Source organism: Bombus flavifrons, chromosome 1 (assembly GCF_040668555.2).
Source record: "Bombus flavifrons isolate JBK064 chromosome 1, iyBomFlav1_principal, whole genome shotgun sequence".
In the NCBI taxonomy this organism is placed as follows: Eukaryota; Metazoa; Arthropoda; class Insecta; order Hymenoptera; family Apidae; genus Bombus; species Bombus flavifrons.
In genome coordinates this window covers 17,367,733-17,395,431 of record NC_138442.1, presented here as the reverse complement: position 1 = coordinate 17,395,431, position 27,699 = coordinate 17,367,733, and the positions used below count along the sequence as shown (strand labels likewise).

The following is a 27,699-nucleotide window of genomic DNA, read 5'->3' as shown; positions in this document are numbered from 1 at the left end:
GAATATAAGCAGGATGCATCACGATCGTTTATCCTAATAATCTTACTTAAAATAACGTGATGCATCTTGTTATAGAGTTATTAGTAACAATTCCTTTCATTTTGAATCAAGGAAAATTTTGGAGAACGTAGCCGCGAAGAAATGTGAAAAAATACCGCAAATTCTTCAAAAGGATCAATGTAAATGTTGTAGATGTACCTTGAATTCTAAAGGTAAATAGAATACGAATTTTATATTTAAACTCGTATTATGTATATTGTTATATTCAAGTTACGTGTGTACAGACAGAATATTACGTGAGAAGAGAGAAATACGCAAGTGGAAAGCAAAGAGAAAGAAGGAAGAAAAGAGAAGGAAGAAAGAAGAATCAAAGAGAGCAAAGCAACTCGCAAATGTATGTTTCAAAGAAACATGTAAATAAATTACTATTGCATTTGTTATTTGAGTGCTTTAAATATTACTTAAGAACAAATATTTAAAATAGTCGAGGGGAAAAAAGAAGGAAATTTATTAGAGAAACGTCATAGAAATATTAAGATTCGATTAAATACTCTATAAAAATTAATGAAAGTAAAAATTTAGTATTACTTTAGTATTACGCTAATATATTTTATTCCGGTATTAATACTATTATATAATGTGTATTATTGCAGAAGTTAAACTATGTATAAATAATAGTCTATTATTCGTTAATCAGTTTTTGAAATTCTTTTTTGTTTTTAATTGTCTTATGTTCAACAAATGTAATATATAGATATATTTTTGTATATATAATCATTTTAGATTTTAATTGTTATGAAAGAAATACTGAAATCCCGCGTTTAAATCGAGTATCGAGTGATACCTTTTGAAGTCGAGAATATCGATCTTTCGATTATCGAAGGCGAATTCGCGCGCATTTCTGCACACCACTTTTGTAGTTCGTCTTTTTAGTAGTGAGTTCGTTACGTTATAAAATACCGTTCTGTGTAAAAAAGATTGTGATATTGCTGATTACTATCGTCTTTACCAAAAATACTGTAGCATATAGCATCTATATAGGCAAGAGATAAAATTAAATTTTCTTAAAGAACGATAAGAGATAATATATTTAATACTGCAAAACTGTAAATCAAACTTTACTTTTCATGCGATGTGGAGCATTTGTAAATGCACATTTAATATTTTAATTAATTATTCATAACATTTTGAAGAGAAATAGGCACTAATTAGTTAATTTCATTATTAAGTCATTTCAAATAATTTAGAAATGATATATTCAGGAAAATTGATTTCGAATTTTTTTAAATGAATTTCATTACAAATTACGGTTGGTGAGCAAATACATTATGAAAAATAAGTTTATTTTGCAAGAAATGCATTCGTTATTAGTTTACATACACGTGTTTGTATATTATATTTTTTGTATAGTACCAAATTTAATTTTTAGTCATGTATTTAGAGCTCTTTGTTTTATACACTTGTCTAGAAAAATTTCTGGTTATAAAAATTCGGTCATGAAGTATATTATTTATAATCTTTTAACTATGCGATAATAAAGTTACATATATTTCAATATTGACATCAAAACTATTTACAAAGAAATAAATGTTTATCAATATTAAGCTCTATACTGCATATCAATATATAAGTAAAATATATCTGTTATTAGAATTGAAAATAATACTGCACAATGTAGGAACTGTATTGAACAATGTGTACTGTACTGAAAGAAAATTGTATATCTTAGAAACTAAACAAAAGCAAAAATAATACATATGAATTGCATATTAGTAACTAATATTTGGTAACATTAAATGCCTGTCAAAAAACTGATTATTTTATGTTAATGGATAAGTTTATAAGAATAGATAAAAATTACTCACTGATCTCTATTTCTACAAGTTATGTATGTCGCATTGTGAAACGTAATTAAAAATAAAAATATTTTTCAATTTCTCTCGCAAGTATACATACTTATTTAAGAATTGCAGTGTGACTGTTATTATTATTATCTTTCTTATTAATCAAATATCATGAAATTAAATGTTAGTTCGTTCAAATTACATTAACTATTTTCTTATATTTGAACTTTCGTGTTTAAATTAAAATTAATTTGATTGATTAAAAATAGTTATAAAATTATTACTATAGTTATAATTATTATTTACTTAGTCTAGAGATCTCAGTAACAGTCTCATTTGTTTTTCTGTAATTGAAATAAAATTATGCAAGTAATTAAATGATGAAACATAAGAATAAAAGAAAGTCAATGAATCAATTACTAAAATTTCTTTCCTCTCACAGTAAGCTATTTAACACTTTGGAAGTATCCTCTATGACAGGGTTATCCTGTTAAACATATTTAACTTAGAAGATATTTGATTATTCTATATTCTCTTAATTTAAAATATGTCATTTAGAAACGTATAACTTAAAAAGGACTTAAAAGTATAATCGTCAAATCAGATGCTGTTTCACTATTTTAATTCAGGCATCTTCGAATTGACCTTCCTCATAGCTTGATTGCTTAACTATAGCTCCACATTCTAACATCTTCTTAACTCGTGTCTGAACTCTGCTTTCGTGAAAGTCCGCAGGACGATATATTTCTTGATATGGTTGATAAAACGTCAACGGGGGATAATATCGTTTCTTTGGTTTTCTACATTCTGAAAATAAGATATATCACTAATTTATATAATCTTTAGTCTCTTTGACACATTATTTATTCACGATATATAAATTTTTCATAAATTAATGGGAATGAAGTATAGTTCCTTAAATGAAATTTCATACGTGTCTTAAAATGCATTTGGTTTAACAATCGATACATGCATACAATTTTAATTAAATTCTTATCATGCAAAAAGAATTATTAAGTTCATATAATTTTGTTTTACCGTAGGGATCAAATTCGTCGGCCGAATCTTCCGAAGTATACCAACGTTTAGTAAATATATCGTCTACTCTGAAATAAAAATAATATTTTAGTAGAAAGAAAATTCAATATAATAATGCATGATTTATATATTACTCAATAATTCACATATATAGCTATGATTTCTGCAAATATTATTTTTAACTTACGAGTTCCAAGAACTCTCTGAATTACTATCAGAAGAGCTCAGCAATGGCAAGGTATTTGATTTATCTACAAATGTTTTCAATTTGTGTCCGCTATGGGATCTACTACCAAGTATGGAATCCATCCAATAATTTCTCAAAACTGCTCTCATATTTTTGTAGCGAGGAAACCTAGGTTGCTATTGATTAAATTCATTAATATAGAAAACCCATGGTAATTTTTTGAAAATAAGTGAAGTCAACTGTTGAATTGATTTTAAATGAAATTTGGCTTCGTTTCACCTACAAAATTGTGTTTCTTTTATACTCTTACCAGTATACGTTCAGTTGAGAAGTAATTTTGTTCTAGATCCATTCCTTTCAAATTTCGAAAGAACAGTACTACTATTGGTAATACTTCAAATTCATTATCGTACAGATCTATATATTCCAGATTGTACAATGATTTCATACTCAAAGGTAATTTAACCAATTGATTGTGACATAGTCTTAACTCTTTTAGGGATGTTAATTTTCCAAAATTCTTAGGAAGAGTTTTCAAGTGGTTGCTGTCTATTATTAATGTAATCAAATTCCTCAAAGTACAAATTTCTTTAGGTAAGAAGAAAATATTATTACAGCTTAAGTTTAAGTTAATTAGATTACAAAATTTGTTTATTGTTTTGGGTACTTGTGGAAGCCCTGTGCTCTGTATGTCAAGTACTTTAAGACTACACGGTCTTTCTTTTTTATTAATGGGTATAATTGGGAAATAATTTTGGTAAAGCACTTTTTTATTTCCAAGTACTAACTCTTCAAGATTTATCATTCCAGCGATTATGAATTCAACAATCTTGCTATTGAGATCGCACTGTTTCATAAATAATTTTTTAACATAGCATATGGATGTCTTCGTTGGCTGATGGAACGTTTGAAACCTTGTTTTATTCAGCGACACCGTTTCAAGCTTCTTGTAGCCGGAACATAATATCCAGTTTGGAAATGAGGGACAGATATCATTTTCTTCTGCATAAAATGTGGTTAAATTAGTGCTCTTGGGATAGATATCTAAGTTTACATAATTATTTTGTGAGAACTCAAGGATTTGCAAACTTTCCATTCCTCTGGCTACACAATTTGGAATCTTTTTAAATTTATTGGTGCTGAGATGACAAACTTTTAACTGATTTAATTTTGCAAATGAATTTGGAAGATCCTTTAATTGATTTACATTTAAAGATAAAGTCTCTAATTTTGATAAATTTCCTAACTTACATGGAAGATATTTAATTTTATTTCCAGAAGCCCATAATTTCTCGAGACTATACAATTCACAAATTACATTTGGGAGTGTTGAGAATTGATTACTATTTAAGTTTAAAGATACCAGTCTCTTTAGCATGTTAAGAGATTTTGGTAAAGCACGAAGGCGACTATTGCTCAAATCTAGATCAACAAGTTTTGATACATATTCAATAAATCCATTAGGAAGACTGTGTAAGTTGTTTTGTGCTAAATATACATTTCCAATAATTTCTTTTCCTGTCATATTTGTGATTTGTTTACTAATTTCTTGAGCCGATGATGTTTTTAATTCATCGTCAGAAGACGTTTTATTTGCTGCAGCACTGTCTTTTGACAAATCCATTGAGTCCACTGTTTCTGTATTACCTCTAACAAACAATTCAAAATAATATTTTATATACTTTATATTTATTGTGAACTGTAAACTTTATGTAAAACTATATTATTTACACTATATCTTCGCTACATAAAATTCAGTTAAAACATTTTAACAGGTCAAAATAAAGGTCAAGTGATGTGTATACAGAATTCTATAAGAAAGATATTAGGTTTTTGTATATCAACATTTACCTTAACTTAATAGCTAAGTACCTAGTAATATTTCATTTAATTTTAATTCCTAACTGATGTTTCACATAAAAAAAGACACTAATAAACCGAAAATTATAATATACTAAATTGGTTAAGATACAAGAAGGAACAGATTTTTGTTATATTCAATATAAATATAACCTAATAGAAAGTAACACTTTCAATTATAAGTCTATATAGATTTCATGTAAATATTTCCAAAAAAATTCATTACTATTTAGATACTAATTAAAGCTTGTAAGTAGAAAATAAATACTAAAATACCGAACTCAAAAGAATGTTATGTTAGTAAGTTTACGAAATTACTAGTCAACAGTAAACAATATAACACGTTTTCACCATTAATTTCTACATATGTCAGGTTAATCACATAGGTTACACAGAAAGGTTATTCAAAATTGAATTAACGATCATTTTTGTTATATTAGATAATATTTACGAATAACACACAGTTTTTTAAAAAGCATATGAATTCATTTCGCAAAAGTGTATAAATTTTATAAATGAGATATTAAACTCAAATATAATTTAAAACGATTAAATTGTAATGCTAAAAATAAAAACCAATATATGTATTTATATTGATATAAAATTTTATATTTCTGAATAAAAAGGCTACAAAATAAAAAGACATTTTTTTTACGTAAAACAGGGCTTGCAGAGGCCAGCTCATTTTATTTAGGAGGCTTATATTTCTGTTTTGTACACAATGTATACGTATATATATATATATATATATATATATATATATATATATATATATATGTATATATATATATATACATATGTATATTTAAAGCGCTGTATACAATCTTTAGAACGTCGTCAAAGTTTTTTTACGTAATATTTTGCCCATATATTCCATTTCGCGTTTCAATGGTGAGATTTACATATTTATGTCAAACAAAATCGACGCTAGAAACTTCAAATTCTTTTTTTCATAGCTATTTCCAAGTTTCGTCAAAGTTTCTTTCGTCTGACTATAAAATAATCCTTTTCTTCTTCGTGTACAAAATCAAGGAAGTTCCATTTAGAACATTAAAAGATGAATACATGCCGTAGAAAATTGCACCCTGTTATTTTCAGAAATTAAGTACCTTAGTAATATTAACGAACGAGACTGATTCGCTTAAAAGTTCGTTTGCATACCGTTTTATATCGCAAGACATATGAGCGCGTATTTTATGCGTGTTGAAATGTTAGATGAATAGTGGTTGTTCGATCGAGGGAGAATATGTTTCGAAAAATTCCTTTAGTATCTACATACAAGTATATTATGCTTTACGTGTAATATTCGATCAACGTATCATCTATTTGTTACCATATTCACAAAATTTTCCCCTCGTTCGTCTATGTACGTACGCTAGTAAAATTCTGTAACTCGTTATCAGACCCGAACAAAATAGCATTCGGAATAGAAACAGGAAGAAATGACGGTCGATTCGTATGTTCAGTTACGATCAATTTTCAAGAAAATACGATATATCGATTATCGAATGAGAAGCACAGGAAACTTTGTGCGTGATTACTTTCTATTGCAAATACTATTTTTACTCAGTTCCTTTCATTGTTAACGATAAATAATATCATGATCCATGTTCATCATGATACAAAGAGTTCGCGTATGTGCGCCGATCGACTCGAAATGACAAGAATTGTACTAACGTGACATTAAACTACAGCAATAAAATATTAATAATATTAATAATTATATTAATAATAATAATAATTAATAATAATAATACAAATCGTAGAGTAATCATAGCGATAACAATAATATGGTGCGCAATATAATCTAATATGTGGCATAGGAATATGTTTTTCTCTCTTGAATTACGCAATTCTGATCGTGAGTATGAAATTGTAATGGATGGTAAATGTGTATCACCGTTAGCTTCGATCGTTATATTCCTTCGAAAGAGCACAATTACATTTACAGAACCATGAAAAATATGGCGTGGAACTTCTTCATACTTTCTATCGTTAACGTTAAATTCGGTTTTAAGATTGCACGATATACATATATATTGGTTCTTTCTGGGATTTTTTCAACGAACAAAAACGCAAGAAAGAAAGGAAGTAGAGAAGAGTTAGCATTCATACGTATCTTAGACGAAAAATATCAATTCGCGATAATTTCATTTTGTTTCTTACATACGAAAGGAAGTTCCCGCATTTGAGACTCATCATTGTAAGACAATATATTTCCGTTTCTCGCGACGTTCGTGTCCATTATTTAATCGTATGCTTATATACGTGTGTGCAAACTCTTCGTGCACGTACGTGCCTTTGTGTGTTTGTACATTACATCCGGATTAGTCGTACACATTCAATTATTTCTTAGATATCGTAGATATAACAAACATACTCGCGAGAGAAAAAACTTTCCAGTATGAAAATGTAACGATGAAGTCGAACAATTTTTCTGATTATTAGCTGCCATCGATATTTTTCATTAATCTCATACAGTTTTTCAATCCTGAACAATGTTATGTAATCATTGATTCGTAAAATGTTAGTATCGCGTGAAGATTTATGCTAAATTAATTACATAGAGTGATAAATAATCTTTAGGTACTATTCTAATAGTACCTAATTTAATAGTTCCGATTTTAATGGCAATATCCATGCACGATCTAAATTATTTGAAATATCAAGTTAGTTCACATTGATTTGAGAATTGAATTCGTAGAGATTCTTTCTCCCCGAGTTTAATAGTAAGAGAAATTTAGATTTTTGGTAGTTCTGTAAGTATTGCGGTTATAGACGAACAAAGTAGAGGGAGAAGAAGAAGAAGAAGAAGAAGAGAGAGAGAGAGAGAGAGAGAGAGAGAGAAATTCGTTTCCGATCTCTTTCGACTACGACTAAATTTTTTCTCTTTAGATCCGATATCTGCAGATAACTATGATTACAATAAAAATGCAGATAGTTATTAAACGAGATAAAAGACTGACTCTCTAAGTCTATAGAAATTAAAAAAGAATATTAAATTTTCTACCGCCTTACTACTTTCATTTTTTAAATTAGATCTTCGATAAAACTTTTTATTCGGTAGACCAAGAAATAAGTGATTGTGCACTTTTGAATCGAATACAATGTACATAATATATACTCTGTTACATTTGTATACATATCTACATATGCATATATTGTTTCTTACGTTCTTTTTCTTTCGACGATACATGTACAAACGCACAACCGCTGTGCGTGTATACACACGACTGCACACAAATGCGTATGCAGAATATGGTCACTTATAAAACTCTTTCGTTTAGAAAATATATTTTCATACATACATATATATATATATATAATATAATTATATATAACATATATATATATATATATATATATATATATATATATATATATATAAATAATTATGTTATAGATAATTTTGCGTATGTGTATACATATACATAATATATACTACATAGAAACATAACTCAAGTACCTATATATACATTTTTCTTTTTTATATTTACTCGTATCTTATGGTACTTAATCGCGTATATCCTTGAAAACCATTATTAAGTGGATATGATCGATGCTCTCGAAACGTATAATTTTTTCTATTATAGTTAAAAATGACGAAAATCAAGGAAACAATATAAAAGTGGTGATTCGATACGATGAAATATTTAAACTATTTCTGCTTTTCTCTTTTCGAATGTTTCGTGCACGGTCAATATGTTAAATGAAAATCGTAGCGACACTATTAATTACTAAGGATTTAACATGCATATCACTTTCTTATATAGTAATCGTATATTACGTCAAACAGAGCTGGAAGCTTCACACACACAAATATAAGGTCCGTTTGTATTTAAATTTCGACAGAGCGATATCACTCTTTTATAACATTCTTTTGTGCATGATTTAGGCATCGTAATATGATCTATAGATCGAAGTACATACTATATCGTAACAATTAGAGTAGTCGCGTTTTCTTTTCCTTTACATTAGGAGAGCTATTAGTTTCGTAGAAAGTTAAGAAAGAAATATTTACGAAACTTTCGAATCAAGCATTAATAAAAGGAAGACGATCCGACAGTTTTAACGGTAGAAACAGTGAAATTTTTATCAGACACTGCTATAATTCTCCAATATATTCAGGCCATTCGAAACATCACAAATTTATATATTAAGTAGTTAAAACTGACACAAATTCTTAGACATATGTATGTAGCTTGATTTTCTTTTATACGAAGTAATGTCAACGTTTCACTCGAATTATATTCAACCTCGTCAGAGGTCCAAGAATGCAGTTTTAATTTGACAATCGGACCTCTGATCAGGTCAATTGGAATACTGACGAAACGTTCAAGTCATTTTACGAGAAGACGCAGCTCACGTTTGAAACTTTCTAGCAGTTTTGAAAAATCCAGACTGCACGAGTCACGAGGACTATCTATAAATTTCTAATTCTTCTTTTCATTTTTTCGGTAGAAACGCTGATTTCAGCGCAAGGCAAGTATCACAATTTTCAGACGTACGCGTAACATCCGGATTCTCGTTAAATTCGTTCACCTTCGCTAATTTTACTTTCACTTGGTCGTGAAACCTATTCGTTAACTTCAACGCATAGAATTCAGCTATGCACGACGACCACTTTACGCGCAATCGAACAGTAATCGCACGAAAAACGTCGAAAGGAAGCGACTGTTCGCGCTCGAATCGGTAAAAAAAAAAGTAAGAAAAGGAGACAAGTACAAAAAAAAAAAAAATAAAAGAAAAAAAGAGAAGGAAACATCCTCGAGTTTAAAGCGAAAGATGAAAATCGTGCGCGACTAGTTTCGTACATCGACCGTGAACATTATCGATTAAATGCATCGCCCGCTCTTTTACCGAAGAGAGAAGCGCAAACTTCGTAGAGTCGATCGTACGAAGCTAGTCGAAGCGTGTGTATCTCGCCTTTCAGCGAGATCTGGTAACTTAAGTCGATGTCTCTGGTCCCCGTTCTCGAGATAATACAGTAAATTATTATATTATCACATTCGTGATTAATATACATCGCATTAATCACCAACGTGCTAATATCAACACGTATATATTAATATATATATATATATATAATATGTATATGTCTAAGGTACGCGTTATTTTTCGAAGTCCGTGTCTTCAGATATACTTTAAACGGAGCCCTTTGCTTTTTCGTATATTATTTTCGTTACAATTCTCTTACTGTTACTACCACTAATATCATTCTCCTCTTGTCATTTTTATTTCTATTAACAATTTACCCACTTGCATAGTTATTGACACGAGAATCGCTTAAAATTTCTCATTTCGAATTTTTAAACGTCATTACGTTCCGATCAAAATCATTTGGCAGTAGTAACAGCGAGTTTTAAAGGAAATATTTTAACTTTCGAAGCGGTGCGTTCCGTTTGATGCGTAAACCGCGTTAAACGAACCGAATATATTTTTTTTTTTTTACCGCGGTCACTTCCATCTTTTTCGTTCGTTGTTGCTCTGCAGCGGTCAACGGCTGTCGTGTGTCGTCCTGTTTCGATCGTCTCTTCCGGAGATGGCTCGTTCCGGCCCGTTCCGGCCTGACGAACGTCCCCATCGGTTTCTATTCAACTTGCAGCCCGTAGACGATTACCACAAAGAAACAAAAAAGTATTTAGCACAGTGTCGCGTGCTGCACGATGTGCAACGAGGTTCTAATACGAAATTCTATCACAGTTTCTCACACTTTATATCTTTTTATTTTTCATCGAGTCGCAATCTGATCGTTTATCGTCGTCGATGCGATCCGATCTTACGGCGTCGACCTCGAAATCCTTCAAATTCCAGCCAAGCATCGTGCGAATCTTCCAATCTTCTCTCGAATTATCTTCTTTCAAACAATCGCGAATCTCAAGGAGAGCAGAAAGCTCGCTCCCTTTCTATTTCTTTCGATCGTTTCGAACCAACTAAAGTATCTCGATGTTTGCTCGTTCCTCGTTTCTGTTCGGATACCTTTGGCACGTGATTAATACATTGAAAATGGGCACAACGATGGTACGGATCCGTGACAATCGATACAGTCTCAGCCACTTTGCATCGGTGTCGCTTGTGGTCCAAAGATCGAGGTGTTTCAAGGTAACGGGCCGATGTCACCGGAAAAAGGAGGAGAAAAAGTTCGCGACAAAGAGAAAAGAAAAAAAAGAGACGAAGAAGCAGAGAATTCTGCAGCCGGACTGGCCGTGAAGTCAGTCTTTTTTTCTTTTTCTGTCATCCTCGCACCTTGTTGGCCTTCGAAAGATCTCCAGAGGTCGACCTTGGACGGATCATTTCGTAAAAGCCGAATTGCATCTTCTTCGATAAATCTCGAGTGGCTATTTAACACGACCGTTTCGACGACGATGATTCTCTCTTAGCTTTCCCGTTCCTCTTTTACTTAGGTTCGATGAAGCCTTCTTTTCTTTTCTTCTTTTCTTGTCACTGTCGTTATCTATGATTTCTCTTTTCTTCTTTACTCCTTTTAATTTACGAAGCTTTAAGATTCATGGCCGATTCTTTTTTCCTTCACGGTTCGTTACCAGAAGACAGCCTTAAAACGAAGTTTAGCTTCATCGAACTGGGATTTGTCAACGAGGATCGATCATTTTCGCACGCAATTGGGCCAGCTACGGTATCCTGCGCTCTAAATCTTCATGAAGTAGGCTATTGTTGTTAGTTTCGTGCATCGATGCTGGAGATGCTTCTTCCGGTTGTTCACCGCCACTTAATTCTAATTGGCCTGTGCTGTCGCCGCTGCTAGAGCCACACTCGCCATCGACGAATCTGAAATTCAATTGTCTCGTGTTATTTTAATTGCTCTCTGTTTTCGTAACAGCCCCTTGCCCGCCAAAGGGATTTCCAGACAGAGCGTATGACGTACGATTGGAATATAATTATCGACATAATACGATTGCTCTGTTGTAAATTTAGTTAACTCCATATCGAAGCTGGTATTTATAATTGCTTTGCTAATTATCACTATAGCTGTTATTGTTTCAATGTTATTTTTAAACTTGTTGCAATATTCTCGAATATTTTAATAACATCACAGCATATAATTATAGTATTTAAATAGTTCTTCGACATTTAATCACACGTTAGATATCAGAAGGATATAACGTACACTACCGTCTATAAATATCTAGCGCAAATCAATCAAAGGGACGATATTCTTGATCGAAAAACATTTTCCTATTATTAATTCTTCTTTCTTTTCCCATCAATGGAATCAAACGTTCTGCAAAATTTAAATCGTAACAAGGAATATTTCTGTACTGTACAAGTTCTTTATGTATCTGTAACGAGTAGCTGATACTTTACAAAATCTATATAAATGTTTAGAAAATGGTTCGAGACACATATTTCAATTGCTCGAAGATTCAAATATCCTGAAAATCTATTTGACACAACAATTTTCATAAATCTTCAATTATATCGCTCTTTCGTTTATATTAATTAATATTAACTGTTATTTCGATCAATATCTGCTAATTGTATATGATTGCTCGAGATAAGATCAAAGGCCAAAATTATATTAAAGAGTTCCATTTCAAGCGTATTTTATATCTTTGTAATAATTTGGAATTGTTCAAGTATTTATGGACGGTAGTGTATTCGATATAGCAATATTTTTTAACGACCAAAGAGCTGAATAGTTCTCTGTGAAATGCAAAACATTCGAGTGGGCGATCCTATTGATATTTCGAGTAGTGCGTGGCTAGTGGTACTAGCTAATTTACTTTCTATTTCATAGAGAAACAATTTAAACGCGTTCGCTAGTTTAAATGTCTCGTGTATGTACATATTTGCAGTTTTTGCGTTCAATCGATTGAGATATAAAGTTCATGGTCTTTCGAAGTCTCTAAAATGAATATCGTATACGCAGAGTGAATTATCAGAAACAAAATATTAAAGTGTTTTATTTTCTTTTAAGAGATACAGGGAAATATTAAGAGCAACGTTTAAACGAAGCACAAAGTGTTCTTGCTTGCTTTCGAAAGGTCTATCTCTTTCAGACTAAAAAATAAACTAAACTATCGTTAATATTTTATTAGAAATAAAGTTATACTTTTTTTCTCACCTTTGTAAGAGAAAAATTGAACGTCTAACGATAATTATCAGCACTTACTTCCTTTATTCGTTAAAATGGGTAAATAGTGAAAATAATAACGTACTAAAGTAATAAATAAATAATTAGGAAAGTCAATAAAAAAGAGTTGATTTAATCAGAAATAAAAGCTTTGAAATAAAATACTAGCGAAAAAAGTCGAAAGAAATAACATTTTACAAAGTTATTTAACTTTTATCTCAAGTACTTATTCGGATATCTTTAATACGACGAGAGATAATTATGCGTTTTATTTCTGGTGTATTATTCCGTGTATTTACTACTCTCAGTCCGATAGATCTTGTAGCGTCTTAAAGGGCATTTTAAAACATTTTCAGTAGACAGAACGCTAATCGAAAATTCGATGATATTTCCAACAATTTACGAATTACGAACAAGATTCGATAGCTTCGCATTGTGACAATTTCTCTCCTCTCGGAATAGAACAATTTCATTAAATCGAACTATGTTTAAATCGTACTACATTACTATTCCTAATATTGCGAGCATTATATATAGCATATGTAACGTATATCATAGTTTATTAACGTTATTTGCATGTTACGATACGACGCTGCTTCCAGACGCAATGAATCACAATGCAATTAATTACCTTGGCCTTGTGACGCTCACACGAGAAAGAAAAAAACGTAAGCATGAAAGAAACAGCATCGCGTCACTATCTTTTGTTTTCTTAGTCAATGTACCGTTGATGAGGCCTGTTTTTGTGGCAAAGACAGGCTGTTGGCTCTACTCCAACGACTGAGAGATAAATCGAGTTGTCGTGATTTAACGTGGTTACCGAAAACACTTTCGAATTTCTCTTCGTTAATTATTCCGGATTTGGGTACGAATTGTACGATGCTTGCGAGAGATGTCTTCTTTCATTGAACACGCGACAGAGGCAAGAGGGGAGGGGGCGGCTCTGTAAATTATGGATGTTAAAAAAATCGAACTCGTTCTCGATTTCACGCTAAATATTTATTGGCGAATTTCTTTTAAACGGTCATCTTTTAAAATTGTGAAACGAAGTTTGTACATGTCGACCGACCAACTTTTGATATTTTCCAATATTTACTGACGCTGCATTACAACCTCGATGCCTATGATGCAATTAAGCTGACACGATGCCACTATCTTGCCCGTTATCTTACAATGTTATCTTATAATTTCGATGTTGACCAAGTGTTTTCCTTCGCATCTTTCTCGCTTTTTCTTTTTCCTTTTTCGCCAAAGACCGAACAAATCTTTGTGTCATCGCATCGAACAATGTCGATCCTGAGATTGTCGATGAAACATCGATCGATCATCCGAGGAAAGGAAGAGCAGAAAGAAAAACAGAGAAGCATTCGATTTTTGTATATTTGCAAAATCGATAAATTTCGCCGGAGAAGAATTTCAAAGTTAAAAATTAAGCAAAGCGTTAATCGGTGTTTAGTTTATTCGTGGCAGAAGGAAAGATAATGCCAGTAAGACGAGTATTCCGACAGCGGATAAAGCAAAGGTCGCCGATAAAATTGCTGTCTTTGCTTTCGAATGTCGATTCGATATCGGCGAATGTTAACGTTAATAAATAATAACGAATAATATTCTATTTATCTTGAACGTGGTCGGCTAGCGAATATACATATATATATATATATATATATATATATATATATATATATATATATATTTATATATATACATACGGAACGTTCGAATTCGATAAAACGCGAATTCGATGTTAATGAAGACATTTCGATTGCACCATTTAGGGTTCAGCGAGCGCAATCGCCGTGAAATGTGAAATTTGTGGCAACGAGTCGCAGTACGATCGGAATATAAATGTTCATGTAACTAATTTGCTTGGTATGTACAGCTTCTATCGGAATTAACAACCACTGCTCGTTGTTCGTTTTGCAATTAGAAGATAATGTCACGGCAACGGATATTTACAATCAATGAAAGAAGGTCGGGGAATTCGGAGATTAACTACTGATAGAGAGGTTCGTAAAATCCTCATTCGCGTTGAGAAATCAGAATTTCCTGAATGCACTTGGAAAGACAGAAAGTTTGTGTCATTTTTATAACGAAATAAGCGAAATGAATATTTTTAATCGATTACTTAATGATTATCTTATTTGACTTTAATTGATTTATTTTTGATAATAGAACTATAAATCGTAGCAATATAATTGTTCTTCGTTTTGATCTTTATCTTCGTATTTATGAATATCTTTTAATATTCGAAACGATATTTTCGACTGCGTCTTTATCGCTTTATAAAATGATGTAATGAATTTTATACATAACGTACACGCGTTAAGAAAAGTAATTCACCTGATGCGAATTTTTGACGAGTATTTTACGTGTTCGAATTTAACCGTATAAAATTCTTACTTTAATCTCTGTCTTTATACAGACATTTTTGATAACGATTAAATGATCATATCAGATTCGAGCATTTGTAACACGGAATTGAGCCATTTAAATTTCGCTAGAATAATTCCTGTTTCATTACTCATCGAGAGCATACGACGGAAGTTTAATTTACCCAGAATAATTATTTATAATTTGTAATTATTTACTTTACTTACAATTTACTGGATAGGCATTTATCTATATTAAACTGTATCGTTAATTATTTATTCGTAAGTTTTTAATAGAAAATTTGAAAATTAATTCTTACTGCATACGATCAAAACTTTCTACGGAAATTTCAACGAAAAACCATATGTATAATAATGTTACGAAGAAACTGATCGTGTCCTTGTTAATATCGAGACTATATCGATACAAAAGATTTGACGTACCTGCTAATAATTTGTTAAATGGATTCAAAAGAAGAATGCTGTGACCCTATTTGAAATTATATCGTAGTCTTCGATTAGTGGGATGGAATGATAAACAGGAAAGGAGCAAGATATTTGGAAATATGTAAGTATGCGAGTGCAACGGACGAGAAAGCATCGAGGCGTTGAAAGAACGGTGAAAATAAAGAAAAAGCGGTGCATCTTTGACCGTTTAATGGCAATCGGACGTTGTACTCTAACTCGGTTACATCGACGTACACGACATTCGAAACGCCTCTTGCAAAAGTCGATTATTTAAAGAATTTCCAAATCTCACCCACCAACGTGTGATATTTGAAATTATCGTTGAACTCATCCTATCGAATTGTTCTAGATACAGAGAATCTCGTTTTAAATTCCAGATTAAGGGAACTCTAAATAAAAGTCTCAACTGCTTTGATGACCACAGGTTTTCTTTCTTCTGAAAGACGCGACGTTACATAACAAGATCTAATCCTCGTAATATTTTCAATCTTTATTATCCTCACTGACTATACGCAATTGACGTGATGTTAAAACATATAAAAAAAGAAAAAAAAAAAAAGGAAAAGAAACGTGTGCATTGAAACCATGCCTTCGACTTGAACCGCGAAAATCCATTCAATAATTAATTGAAATATAAATGAAGTACATACATATAAAATATAGAATTCTTACGATATAACAAAGGAAGAGTGCCAAAGAAAAATATTTTAACGACTGTCCTACTTTTTTTTCTAACGTATAGAATGTGTCCAACGTGAAACTCAAGCTGTCGTTACACTAGAAACTAGAAAATAAGTTATTACGCTTCGAGTGGCATTTTAAAATACGAAATTTGAATATCTCTACGGGCATTATCTTTATCAACAGATTACGTTTACCGTGGATTAGCGCTCAGGTAAAACATAATTACACGATAGTCTCGAAGTTAATCAAGTGTAATTGATTTGCCGCAGAGATGTCTTATTTTCTTTTATCGATAATCGCGATTCCTGTCCTTCTGCTTTCCTTTTTATCTTTTTTTTTTATTATTACGTACATTCCTTTTAAACGAACTCGCGTACGAATTGATAAAACTACTTACGTATACGGTTGCTCCTCGCCACGCATTTCACATATGACGTTTGTCAGGGCCATTATGTAATTCTTGGCCAACGTAAGCGTCTCTATTTTGCTGAGTTTCCTTTCCATTTTTACGTGTGGTATCACTTCGCGTAGTTGCTGAAAATGATAACATTATTCCCGATAAAGTCGGCACTTCAATTACAATTGAAGTTGTGTATGCCAGAGAAGCCGTATTTATATCACAGTGAAGATTTCAGAAAAGATTAATAAAATAAAGACACGAGTAAGAATTTATCCATAGAAACCATCTAAACATAGAAAAGTTCCTTGAATTTTTTTATTCTTACAGGGTGTTAATAAATAAATGACAAAAATGTCGCTTCAAACCTATTTTTCAAAGTACCATTCGATTTTACGTTAGAAGTATATTACTAAATAGTTATCACGCAGGTTAATGAATCAGCTAACGAACTTTTTCCTCTATCTCACTCATACTCCATGTTTTTCACTCTAAGGAAGTAAATGATAATTGGATTCCAACTGTCATCAAAGCGAGAAACGCGAAGTGCGAGTGAAATAGAGAGAAAGGTTCGTCAGCCGATTCCTTCCTTAGCTATCAGTATATTTCTGGCTCTAAAACTAAATTCTTTATAATTTGAAACGATAGTTTTGTACATGAACTTTTTTCATTCGTTCAATATCCTTGATATCTACAATCGTATTATAAATATTCAAAATGTTCTCAACACCCTGTACATGTCTACAAGTTTCTATGTCTTACGATATCCATATCTCGTTGTCTGTCTATTTCTCCTCGACCTCTTTGCGGAAAGATGACTTTTGCATAAGGCGATGCAACGAGCTACCATATGAAGTTTACAACTCTGGATTCCCTTATTTCACACCCCACCGCGCGTCTCCGCCCTTAAATAACATCTCAAGTACTACACGAATCGCCCACGCTCAAGGCAGATCCGGCACTGACTGGCAACATCTCCTAGATATTACGCTTCTATTATTCCGTTGAACGGAGTATTGTGCGGAGCATGGAAGAAAAAGCCTTTGGGGATATGAAATAATAAGATCGTATTGGAACGAGGTATTCGAAAGGATAAAGTTACCGCGTTCAATACGTGGTTTGAAAAATGAAATTTCCTATCGACTTAAGTAACTGTGCTTTATTATATTGGAAATAGAAGTTGGAGATTTTGTAGTTTGATAATATCACGAATTGACGTATAATTTTTTTCAAGATAAAAAGATACGAATTCAAAGATTGAATTGAATTTGAGTACTTTTCAATATATAGCGTCTCATTGTTGTGAACGTATTATGTGCGTTGTAATATATCATGAATATAACAATTCGTTAGAATCGACACAAAATATATATATATAATAAAATAAATAAATATATATATATATATTTATAATATATTATAAATACATTATTTTCATCATAATCAATGATTACGCTATAATTGTAAAAGATTTTGATAACGAGTATTCAAATATATAATATCTTTGTGAGTTAGTGTAAATTCAGATTTTTAGATTTCCTACGATTAACTTTCAAACGAGTAAATTTACCGTGGACATTTATTGTTTTTTTTTAGAACGATTGAAGTGTGTCGTGAAAAGTTGCTCACGAATCATAGCTATTTTGTAACGCGTGGAAAATTACCTCGAAAGCGTCATTTAGGGAATGCATTCTCATTCTTTCTCTCTCGTTGCTCTCGAGCCTCCTCAGGTTCCTTTCCCGCGCAGAAATTCCACTTTTTCGTCTTCTCGTCGTCGGTGGTCCTCCGCGATTTCTTCTTTTCGCTTGTTTCGGGCTCCTCTCGCTGCCACTACTGTCACTCTCCTCACCCACCTTTTTAATCGTTTCGAAAAGACTCATTAACTTATGTTCGCTCCTTCCACTATTCTAATTACTTCGCTAATTATTTCTCTTTCTCGTTCCTAAATTAGCAGGGAACAATTCCCCCGGATTGACTATGAGTATTCCAACGACGAAAGCAAACTTACGAAAGGTTTATGGAATTTACATGTACGATCGATCGATGAAAGAAGATATTAGAGAAAAATTAATTTTATTTGGAATATTCCTCTGAAGTGACCTCTGTTTACTTTTAATAAGAAACGCTGATTACAATGCCGATTAATGAAACTGTGTTCTCCATTTTTTTTCCAAGACGTATCAGAGGCGAAACTTCTCGCATTGATCCTCGCATTTCATCCATGTACTTTCATTATGTACGGTATAATCACGGAATTATATAACGAGTCGTATTCTAATATCCTCTGGAAATTCAAGTTACTCGTAATGTAACAGATAAGATTAAGATTGCTCTGATATCTATAATATAATTTTATTTGCTGCTACACTTACACGTATATTCTCTGTACAAACTACGATGATACGTAATTAGATTCTCGCTTGGAGTCCTTTTTTCGAAAAAGGCAATCGATAGATACATTTACTGGTGATATTTCTTGCGAGTATAGCAATCCACGCATCGTTTCAATATTTCATTTACAAGTTAATTGTCTTATCGTTATTTATAAAGAATAAGTACACGAGTACTTATTTCCGTATATCAGTTACGTTAATTGAATTGGAACTACAACAAACGTTATCTCTAATCAATCAAAAGAAGATAACACAAAGTTGCTGCACCTGTACGGCTCTTCTTGGAAATAAAATTATTGTGAAATTGTAGAATCTATGTTGAACGTACCGAAACATAATCGATGATAATGAGAAATATTTGCAATTTTAGATTTCATTTGAATATATATTATTCTAAATATATCCTCCTTGTTATCTCTGTATATGTTGTATGCTTCTACAAGAACTAAAATAACCTGTTCAGAACGTTTACAAAGCTCAGTATGTGATAACTTTATCTTTGTATTTTCTTTCACGCGTAACTCTCACATGTATGCAGTGATCATAGTTTAACTGCATAATATACGCTTGTATTATTTTAATGGTACAGACATATTAATAATTGACAATTTATATTATTCATCTTATCCTGCTGTCGTCGACGAAAAATCTGTTCATTTTTATGAATGACTTTCCATATAATAAGCGAGGTAAAGTTCTTGAATTTGTAATTAATCTCGAATCTCAAAGACTCGATACTTACTTGATAAACTTTATCAATCAATGCTCTAACTACATTGAGGTAAATCAATCCGTATAAATTATTAAATTTCATATTGTAACAAATCGTACCAAGAAAATATGATATACACCATGTGAGAATTTTTATTCATTATGCTTTCTTCACAGAATTTTATCGTGTCCTTATGTTTACTCTTGCACAGTACCTCGGAAAAAACTTAAAAATATTGGAAAACACGATTTATGCCGATGTTTTTAATCATCAATGTACATATATAATTTGTTGTATACATTCATACAACTTCTTCACGTATTCTCGCATTTTTACTCCTGCACAGTGCTATAAGAAGTGCCCAAGCGCAAAGAAACGAGTAACACAGGCTATTTTAGTTCGAGTAGAATTTAATTTATCCGGCCTCGAAGTGCCTCCGCTAGCACGTCGGACTTAATTACACCGAAAATAGAAGAAAAGTCCTTACCTCCGCGCCAACGACATGGTGGCGACTTCGTTTTCCGGTAAGCGAATCGACGGAAGCGTCGTCTAGGTCGATATACATCTCCTGATCGCAGTCTTGATCGCTACCCGATAACCTCTCCAGGCTTCGCATTATCCTGAGGAAAGTTACGCTTTGGACCCCCTGCAATCGTACACGGATCCAACATTAATCTCCGTTTAACGTTTCAAAATATTTAAATACCGCTAATTTCATCATTGATATTCACCGATTCATCGTCACTAGAGTCTCAGACGTCCGGTTCTCCGGTTGTGTTCCGTTAGTATTCGTAGAAAGTATCGCGAAGGGAATCGATAATTTTGTCGTGCAATCACGTTGCTAATTGCTATGTCTAAGTAAGTCGTCAGTTGTTAGTCATTAAGAAATTCGTTCGACTACATTGGATTTCAGGTGAATCAATTCATCTTCTTGACTTATAGCAGGTCATTGTCTTTTTTTCTATGTAATCGTATAAGCGGTTTAACAGAGCAATAAATGATCTTCTCGTGTATGTTGCTGTATAATGGCTAAGCGTTTGAGCAAGTCGACTGTTGTTAGTCATTAATCCTATGGTGCACACGTGGACAAAAATCACATCAGTGCACACGTGAGGAAAAATCACATCAGTGCACCGTCGGGCCTGTCGATAGGCCTATTACCCCTACTTCTTTAGCTCAGTATTATTCTACAAGTTTTCATGTGGAAAATAATTGTAAAGATTTAAGGGTGTATATATATTTATTTTATTAATATCAACAGTCCAAAATATCTTAGAAAAAGGATTTAGTTAAAAAAATGTATACTTTATAACGTGACATATAGCATAGGCGGCCTCTTAACCTCAAAGTGTGTTCTATAAGGTTAAGAAATATTCGTTGGGCTACATCGGATTTCAGTGTGCACACACAGTGCATACACAGTGTGCCACGAAAATATTTGGATATTTATATAAAACATTTTGAAATTTTATTAGCGTTATAATAAGACATAATTATCACGGTTTATTTGGTAATATTTGAAACTTTGAAGATGCACAGGAATTAGAATTGTAATTTATACTTTTAATAAGGTATATTAGGTGTGAAATTTTACCAATCTACGTACATACGTAATCACCATAGACTGTTTCATTACGGTGCTAATAAAATTTCGGACAGTTTCATATAACACGTGTAATAGTAACATTCTTAAAAAATTTTCGTCGATAAGTGTTCAAATATTTTCGTAAACCATCGTAAGTAGTTTAACAGTTCGACGCGTAACCGTGTTAACTCGATATCAATTATGAAGTGGGTAAAGCTAACTGTGAATTCCTGTAAGTTACGAGAAGACAAACGTACGCAGTAAGAATTTCGATAATTCGTTGTTGCAATAGCCACCGATCCCTAGTGTCAACTAAAGGCAAGCACGGTAAATATGCAACGATATTGCGCGCATATTAACAGTTTCTAAAGAGAAATTCTAATTTCGGTATCAAGCATTCGTCGAATTCCAAGCGTACCGAAATTCTAAACTGTCTGTCTATTTTTTTGATCGATCGAAAACGCATGAAAAGCTATATAGAAAAATTTGAAAGGTCTACAATGTTGAACTTTTAGAAGGAGATCAATGGGGAAGTACAAATGTAAACAGTGGAAGATTGCCATAGCAAACAGATAAACAAACTGGGGAATCTCCCGATAATTTGAACGGATGTATGTATAAACATTTCAGGACAATCAAGAACCACTCGCACGAGAGACGTGCACGCAAACCGAGAGATAATCGAACTGGGATATCCCGTTTTCCCTGACTCTGCTTGATTCAATGCCAAGAATTCTTCGCACACAATTACGTCGTTCGCTGTGCTCTACGATCTGCGATTAAGTAATTGTGTGTATCAACGCGACGACCCGGCCCGACGTATGGATAGTTATAGGTCGAGGAATTATCAACAAAAGAAAATAATGTAATCACGACTTTTGCCACTTTTTAATTATTATTCTCGATGTTCATAATGTTGTTTGATTTTTCATTTTTCTCTATTTTTCTGTGTGCTTGAATCGGGAAAGATGGTTTCCAAATGGTATTTTTATTATTATTAATACGATATATATACAGGTACGTATTTCGATAGACTGCCATTATCGGGTTTATATTATTTAATTAATACGTCATATTTAATTACACTATGATAGGAACGATCGACAAATTAAATTTAAAATTCATTGATATCATTATGTTTAATTCTAGTATTTAATATATATATATTACAAGAATTTACTAAAAATATCGTGTATTGGTATAAATGCATATTGTACATTGCACGACATACATACGAATGATTATTTTACTGAACACAAACAACGAGTTTACAAAATCCAAAAGAAAAATATACGTAGATATATATAGAAACTGAAATAACGTTGTATAACTATTATCAAAACACAGTCGTAATTAAAATTCCTAGTGTGTATATAGGTATAGAATTGAAGAAATAGACAAGTTCTAGCGTTTGTTAACTTCGAGTATTACTTTGAAGAGAAAAAGCAGCGAAGAAAATATGGAGAGAAAGCCTGTTGCGACTGATGCTTTCTTCTGGATTGGTCAGTTCGATTTTCTCGTTGGGGAAACTGACTCGTAATAATTCTGCGTTTTTATACTCTTCGCTGAATAGTCCCAACTACGTATTTAACACTGAACAGAGTTAACGCTAACGGAGTTTTAACATTTCAGACGATAATTTTTAAACGTTTTACATAGGATAAACGGAGCTAATAAATAATTACGGCAGTAAGTTACGAAATAATATACTGGCGAAATTCATGACTGTCGATGTTGTTACGTTAGCGAGTTACTTACGATCATGTGAAAATAATTATACATTCCACATTATAATCTGTTATCGTAATTGTTTCTAATGTACTGGCTCGTGTAGCGTTCCATACTGGTACGGTGCAATAAAAATTTGCAGAAGGCACCTATTATTTCCATAGAATCTAGTGTAGAAGCATAATTGCACAGACTACGTACATATTGACACAGAGAACGTGGATTCCAGCTAGCCAGGAAGTGGAATATTGCGAATCCTTTTTTCTCAGCGAAATATTCTTGCTCGAGAAAGGTTAACCGTGTGAAAGATGGAAAGGAAAAGAGCTGTCATTCAGAAAGAAAATTACCTTGTGGCTGTTTGAAATTTTATTTAGAAAGGATTTCGTCGTTCCATTCCTTGAAAAATCCCATGAAAATTTCAATTTCACAATTTTCTTTTTAAAAGTATGACAATTTCGTGATATACTAGAGTTTTATTTTTACAAATTCAAACATTCTCTCTCACGAACGATATCGTAAGTTTGCTCAAGTGGTTTAAAAATATCACTCATTAGACAGGGAACCATTTCTTAACTAGATTAACGTGAATTAATCTATACAAGATTAATGACTCGATAATAAACCAAAGTAAATTATTTACTATTTCGTAAATCAGTCTCGAATTTATATATACACATATTACTCGATTATCCCGTACAAGATAATTTCACAATGCTATCAAAGTCACACATAACAGAAAACTACAACACCAAATAAAAGTCTAACACGATGTCATCATCTCCCATCGAAATGTCTGGAAGCGATTTCCAAATGAACATGCAAGATTCCTCGTTTAAAAACACGTTTGCAGAGAGCCACCGAGCATCGAGCATCGTTACACGCGAAAAAGGCAATTAAACTCGGCGAGTCTTACACGCTTTATCGAGTGTCACAATAAGATCTTCAGCGTGCACTTCAACTGAGACATCAACTTGACTCGATGGCTCGATTCGCGAGATGCCTTCGAGCATCCTTCGATATTAATCTTCGTCGAATCTATTGGTAATACATCCTTCTGTTCGTCGAACACCATCGGCGTTGGATGAATTGCGGCTCGGTCGAATCGAAAGAAAGAGAGAAAGAAATTCCTCTGCGATATTCCCATTGACATTATAAACGTCATTTCTTTACGGTCAAAGAAAATGATTACTCTTCTCTCGTCGTCGTTACTTTTTATCTTCTCTTCGCTTTTTTCTTACCCTCTGTTTTTTTTTCTTTTCTTTTTTGCGCCGTCATCGACCTCAGACCGCAGCGGTTCTGTTGACGACATTCACAGAAGCATTCTTGCTCACGGCCGAGTACATGCTCGAAGCTCGCGTATAATGGCACCCAATGCGAATACATTCTGCGACTTCATTAATGACGGGGACACGGTGTATCACGTGGGACCATTACACCGAACACACACGACTCTGTTGTGTGAACGTTACGTTACCGGAGTTATCTAAGTCGCGCCGCGTGTCAAGTCCTTCGGAGTTGGACGTGTGTCTATTCATTAGCGATATAATGCACCGGATCACATTATTATCTGCACACCAGGAATCATTTGTATATATATTATTGGCGAAACATGTCGGGACATTTATCCGTGTTGTATATGTAGACGGAACATTGGCGAAACAAGTCGGGAAAAAGAAACTGGCTGGTTTGCTCGAAAATTCAGCAAACTCGTGGGACTTGAACCACTTTTTCCGATGTTTCGTATGCCGGTAATATAATACGGTCGTATAGCGTTTTAAAAACACGTAAAATTAATGGCACATGATGGGACATCGGCTAGGTGGTATATACATATAGAAGTTTTTCGTGGAACATTGCTTGCGTGTAGGTGAGTGTTTACTAATAGGCTAGATGTTTGTATATTTATGAAAAATGTTTATGCGCAAAGATGTGTAGTTTTTATACGCACAAATGTTATAAAACATCCGAAGTTAGACCTATTAGATATCATTATGAGTAAGTAAGTTTACAACTGTCTGTAATTAATCATAAGTTGACTAAGACTGTCAGAATCCTCGATGATAATGTTTCGCATTCTCCATTGGATATTCCTAGAAAGTAAATTGCAGATGTTTACGCAAATTCGTATTTCTATGGACACGATTATAAAAGTGGAACGTAAACAGACGTATTAAATATTATTATGAATACCTGATTATATTTCATTTTTATAATTGTGTTCGTGGAAAAATTGTCGTGAATGATTCTGCAAGTCTTAGTCAACTACGATTAATTACAGAAAATGTTATCTTTAACTTTTAAATGCGATTTATAAATTTCGTACAAGCAAACTCTCAAAGTATGTATATCATATCAGTGTGATATTCTTTTAATTTCTTAACTTAGAAAGGCGAGTGAACTCGTTCAGATTACCATAATCTTGGTGTAATAATTTTTTACTCGTCTATTCGCTTATTTACCGTTTGATGCACTGTGTCGTTCCCGATAAGAATAAATTGTATCCTTCTCGCATCTCCACGAAATAAAATCGACGAAGGTAACTTTGTCTTTATTAATTTTTAATTCCATCGTTATGATTAAGTTAGCTAGTTAAGAACGAAATTTCTTTTGCGTACTATAGTATTTACTTAAGTCTCGTTATTTCGAATCTCTTCGAGGAACGTACTTATCCGTATAGCGATGCCTCGTCTCGACAAATTGCAGACATTACGATATCATATCCGCGTAGAAACGTAAAATTTCAATGTGAGATTAGCAATGATTTCGAGAGTATCGTTCCTACCTCACTTCCTGGGAGTGGGAATTCTCGACGTCACATGCCTTTGTTTTTCTTTGGTTGCGACTTTTAAATCCAGTTTGTAAATATTATTCTGCTTGTGTACGATTGAATCGGATATGACTACATCTAAATATCTATAAATAATTAAGAACAACAGATTTCTTAGCAAGTATTAGGTTGTCCGAAAAGTTTCTTTCGTTTCATAAGGTGATAATAGATGAACAACAATTTCGGTTTTGTAGTATTTTATTGAATTAAGTATGATCCATTTCGTTCTATTTCTATTATTATATTCGTGCATAATTCAATAAACTAATATAAAACAGAAAATACTGTGCGTCTATTATTTCCTTATAAAACGAAAGAAACATTTCGAACAACCTAATACTTCACCTATCAAGCGACAAACTAATTTTATAAAGTTTATCAATTACAAACGTCTGTTTTATTATTTCATATTGTCGTTCGAAAGTCCAAACTTAATTTAATATCCTGTTCTATGCAGTTACATTCTATGATTACAAAGAATAATATTCATTGCAGTTTGATTTATATTTATTATTAATTATTTATTATTATTTCTTTGATAATTATATAAATATTTATACGTATATATTATTAAATTATTATTTAGTATTAAAGTACACAGTGTCGGAAAAATAAATAAGTATTAGGATAGTTCTGAACTGTAGTGTACAAACTAATCGAAAGAGAAATGTTTCTTGGAATGTTGCACAGTAGCAATTATCTGGTATTTTCATTCTTCTTATCTTGCGTATAAATAAAACCTTTCAATTATTTTCTAGACGATATTTGTCAATAGAATTTCGTAATGCTGCAGAGATAACATCGAACGAATTTCTGAACTTGAATATCTTTAAATCGTTGCTTAAGATTCTCAACATATTTTAGAATCGGATAGCATCTCTAATAATATATTACGTTTCTGAATATGTAGTTTCGACAATATCTGTGCACAGTTATTTGGATAATTCTTAGCATCGTAAGTGGAATTTTAGAAAGCACCATGTTCACAATGCGAAACTGTTCCGAACACGACACGCCTGAAGAAACAGCTACTAAAACGCAAATGTTTCGACGAGTCGAATATTTTATGAAAATATCGTCGAAGGAACTCGAATTTATTTAAAATAAGGAATAGAAATAGTCAGAAAATTAGCTAGATATTCAATGTTATCGATCGGACGATGTTTTTTTCTTTTTTTTTTCACTAAAAATATATTTTCGCTGGCAGGAAATAATAGTGGTTTTTCTCACCTCAAAGATCCGGTTTGTGAGTTCATTCACGTGGAATGTTACCGAAGTTCTTCTTCTAAATATTTAATGCTCTCTTTTGAAAAAGTTTCATACGTCGAAGACGAATATTATAATTTCACGCAGAACTGAATCTCGCTTGATTATAAAAAACTCTTCTTGAAATACAGTTTCATTCTATGGTATACGGCTCTTCACATTCTAATCTCTGCTCCAGTAGTTTTCCAGCCAGAAAAATGTGAGATTTTCGTTATTAATATACAACGATCGACACGATTTTAAATAACG

The 27,699-nt window shown here is 32.5% G+C and overlaps 3 protein-coding genes across 14 annotated transcripts in view; 1 reads left to right on the top strand and 2 right to left on the bottom strand.

The window, feature by feature from the left end:
- Nucleotides 1-27,699, top strand: part of LOC138179972 (DNA ligase 1) — a 347,112-nt gene that overhangs the window by 3,314 nt on the left and 316,099 nt on the right. The window contains exons 4-5 of one of the 2 annotated variants that reach the window (XM_069113298.1): nt 112-212; nt 285-394. In XM_069113298.1, the coding sequence (XP_068969399.1) occupies nt 112-212; nt 285-394 (211 nt within the window). Of the gene's footprint in view, nt 1-111; nt 213-284; nt 1,383-27,699 lie in introns of those variants that run through there. The other variant, XM_069113289.1, reaches the window with a different exon arrangement.
- LOC138179925 (leucine-rich repeat protein soc-2) lies at nt 2,257-5,334 on the bottom strand. 4 transcript variants are annotated; one of them, XM_069113214.1, is made up of 5 exons: nt 5,206-5,334; nt 3,380-4,716; nt 3,070-3,245; nt 2,883-2,950; nt 2,257-2,651 (listed from the first exon to the last, which is right to left on the bottom strand). In XM_069113214.1, exons 2-5 carry the CDS (start codon nt 4,691-4,693, stop codon nt 2,470-2,472), a joined length of 1,740 nt encoding a protein of 579 aa, XP_068969315.1. In that variant the 5' UTR covers nt 4,694-4,716; nt 5,206-5,334; the 3' UTR covers nt 2,257-2,469. The 4 variants fall into 4 exon arrangements, with proteins under 4 accessions (XP_068969315.1, XP_068969325.1, XP_068969312.1 ...); XM_069113224.1 differs by having other exon boundaries at nt 5,211-5,334; XM_069113211.1 differs by lacking the exon at nt 5,206-5,334 and adding an exon at nt 4,921-5,173 and having other exon boundaries at nt 3,380-4,718.
- Nucleotides 11,350-27,699, bottom strand: part of LOC138180010 (class A basic helix-loop-helix protein 15) — a 286,135-nt gene continuing 269,785 nt past the window's right edge. For 7 of the 8 annotated variants that reach the window (XM_069113412.1, XM_069113422.1, XM_069113390.1 and 4 more), the window contains 4 exons: nt 20,532-20,690; nt 18,604-18,792; nt 16,940-17,076; nt 11,350-11,715 (listed from right to left, as the gene is read on the bottom strand). In XM_069113412.1, the coding sequence (XP_068969513.1) occupies nt 11,559-11,715; nt 16,940-17,076; nt 18,604-18,792; nt 20,532-20,660 (612 nt within the window). In that variant the 5' untranslated portion in view covers nt 20,661-20,690 and the 3' untranslated portion in view covers nt 11,350-11,558. Of the gene's footprint in view, nt 11,716-16,939; nt 17,077-18,603; nt 18,793-20,531; nt 20,691-20,775; nt 20,922-27,699 lie in introns of those variants that run through there. The other variant, XM_069113432.1, reaches the window with a different exon arrangement.